This window comes from Acanthisitta chloris, unplaced genomic scaffold (assembly GCF_000695815.1).
Source record: "Acanthisitta chloris isolate BGI_N310 unplaced genomic scaffold, ASM69581v1 scaffold5989, whole genome shotgun sequence".
NCBI lineage: Eukaryota > Metazoa > Chordata > Aves > Passeriformes > Acanthisittidae > Acanthisitta > Acanthisitta chloris.
The window spans coordinates 42,425-45,495 of NW_008689680.1; the positions used below are offsets into that span (position 1 = coordinate 42,425).

The window sequence follows — 3,071 nt, forward strand, 5'->3', positions numbered from 1 at the left end:
TCTGCAACAAAACTGCAACTAGATCCCCAGTCTAGGATGAGAGGTCCAGATAATTCCAGATACACAATTTTTCACATGTGATTCCAGAAGAGGTCCCATAACTCTGAAGTGTTTTTGCATGCATGATCATGACAAAATTCCACATCAATTTCTTATATTTTGTTTAGATGCTGCTCCAGTTGCAATCAGTTTCTGTCAAGCTTTCCACATACTCTGTCTATTATGTGCCGGGTTGTAAGGTCAAAAATTCCTCATATTTCATCATAAAAATGGCTACACCTCAATAATAAGAGAAATTGTTTTCATGTGCATTTTTCCCTCCAGGGTTAGCTGCCAAACACTTCAGACAGAATCTATATGCACTGTTGACACAGGAAAAAAGGACTCCGAGTGAGGAAAGCCTGCATTCAAGTTTGGGACTTTGTAAAGATCCTAAAGACACATTTATGTGTTCAGTGGGATTTTCAAAAGCACTTCCACCTATTCGCTTCTTTAGGCAACTAAACAGTTTGTAAAGTCTTAGAAGATGACAGGCAGAACTGGAAAAGGAAAATCCAACTTTGATTTCTTAAGTTATTTTACTATGCCTTATTTAATCTAATGAACTAAAGGGCACTATGGGTTATTTTCTGTCCTTCTGCTAGGAAAGTTGATTTTCAGCTAGTATTCAAATGTCCACAGTGAATGGCCAGACAGATCAGTATATTCATGTTTTAGCACTTTGGGTAATACAAAAAGTGCCTTCTTTTACTGTCCAAATATTCTTTATGTTACTGTTTAACATAAACACTTTTTTTTCCTATTATACACCATACCTTCCAATTGCCTCTACAAGCATCAGATTACAGACCATATTTACACAGTGTGTAGAATGTGACTGGAAGTCAAGAAAGGTGAAGACTTCCCCACCAGAACTTTTCAGCTTCCCTTTTAATCGCTTACCTTATACACTCCACTGATTCTGGTCTTGATTTTAGATCCTGGTCTTTAGCAGCCACTCCAAAATGAATGGGGAACAATCCTCCAAGAATAATGTCTCCCTTCTTCTGTGCCCGTTGGTTTGGCCCATAGGCAGCAGTGTTACAGGTAAATAGCAAAAGAAACAAACAGCAGCTATATAAAGTCATTGTTCCTCTTTTCTCCAGGGGTTATAGGATGCAAAATTCGAAAAGATGATGTAAGAAAGCAGATGTCGTAATGTCTAAGCTTTTTTTAATACAGCACAGAGAGGATTTTGGGCACATGTTTGCAGGGAGATAAGCAACAAGGTGGGAGCCACAGTGCTGGTGTTTCTCCCTCTGTCTTCTCCATTGCAAAACAACAATAGAGTGGTCCTTCTTTCTTCATAATCGAAGCATTATGGAGAGCCCATCTCTGAGAACTGTAAAAGAAAGACTTGAAAAGTGATCTCACCTACATCCCAGGGCCCCACATTGCCACAGTGGTTCTGCTTTGTCAAATCAACCCCTCAGTATGTCCCTGAAGATGCCCCCACTCAACAATCCACCTGGGACACACTATAACCTTGACAAAGTAAGCTAAACACCCCAGTGACACCATCCACACCTCCTCAAACAATGTCAGATGCCTGATTCTCTATTACATATGTAGGATGGGTCGCTAAACCTTCCTATGGTTCTGTGTGACTTTGGTCACAGGAGGCACTGTAAAACCTGTCATCAGGCATCCATAGGATGACTTTGGTCACAGGAGACACTGTAAAACCTGTCATCAGGCATCCATGAACAGAGAACACTCTGAGACCTGGGTGGGGAAGTGGGGAATAAGGAAGCATTAAATGCAGTAAGAATCAAACCTTTCTCTTACTTTCTCTTAAGCAAATACTGTGATTATCTTTTGGTCCATCCCCTCATTTCTTTGATTGTTCTTAACTCTCTGGTTTGAACTTATCCTAGCTAAACATGAAACAAGGTCACAAGAAAGAGTTCTTTCACATTGAAAGGAAGAATGACTTCCAGGGAAGCATCTGAAACCAAGACATTTCTCCATAAAGAATCATGAAGGGTTTAAAGGTTCGGTAATTGTGTCATTGGAAGCTTAGCTATAGAAGCCTTTGAAGCCTCCTTCCTGGGGATGAGAAATATTGCAGCTTCTCTGTCCGCGATACATTTTCCCTGCAGTACAGCTATAGGCCTCCCAGATGAAGAACTAACTTAATTATGGCATATGAAAATGGCTATGGCTATGGGGGAGGAGGTAGCACAAACAAGTCACAATGAACTTCAGCCTATTTGGAATAGGTCTAAAAGCTAGTTGTAACAATCTGAAGATAGTAAAATTCAGAGTAGAAGCTAGGCATACATTGCTAATCCTGAGGACAATTAATTTCTGAGGCAAGTCATCAAGAGCTTTCAAGAGCTGAGAACCTTTTTATGAGGATGACGACTTATGCACTAAATGCACCTCGACAGATTTGATCTTTACTTAGGTCAAAAACAGAGCTACTGCAGGGAAACACTGTGAACATGTAACAACTTCTACTAGCCAGCCTCAATGATCATGCATGCTGTATGACCACCAAGCACTTGGAAATATTTCATACATTTTTGTTATAATGAAGGTCTGGACATAGCAGTCAATGGAAAAAGAGACAAAGTTCACATCATTCTCATGCCTCTGTGGTCAATGCATTTAGACAGCTTGGTAGATACTGCAATTCTCCATGCTGGGTCCACTCTAAACTATTCTTTGGCCCCGGCATGAACAAGTGCAAGGGCAATCAAATCTTTGGCTAGGTATCAAAATATGTCTAGGTATTGGCATGTGGCCCTTTGACAGCTGGATGGCAGAACTTTAACCAGAACCAGGATTAGGAGGTGACAGAGCACTGCAACAAGTGAGTGTCCTCAAGCATTTGGGTTCTTGTTTTTCCTGGCAGATGGATGGTGGATTTTGCTTCTTCAGCACCCAACAGAATAAAGAACAAAACACTTTTCCATATTTCAGCTAGGGAAAGGTCATCTTCCTCCCACTACATAGGGTTTCAGAAAAGATATAAACAGTAGTAAAGCTCATACAGTCTTCTGAGGTGAGGCCCAGCATAGGTGGGG

At 40.8% G+C, this 3,071-nt stretch overlaps 1 protein-coding gene across 1 annotated transcript in view; it reads right to left on the minus strand.

The window, feature by feature from the left end:
- LOC103808701 (extracellular calcium-sensing receptor-like) overlaps positions 1–1,372 on the minus strand; it is a 39,629-nt gene extending 38,257 nt beyond the window's left edge. Inside the window, 1 exon segment of the mRNA XM_009081504.1 lies at positions 943–1,372. Coding sequence (XP_009079752.1) covers positions 943–1,127 — 185 coding nt within the window. The 5' untranslated portion in view covers positions 1,128–1,372.
- Positions 1,373–3,071: the final 1,699 nt, after the last annotated feature.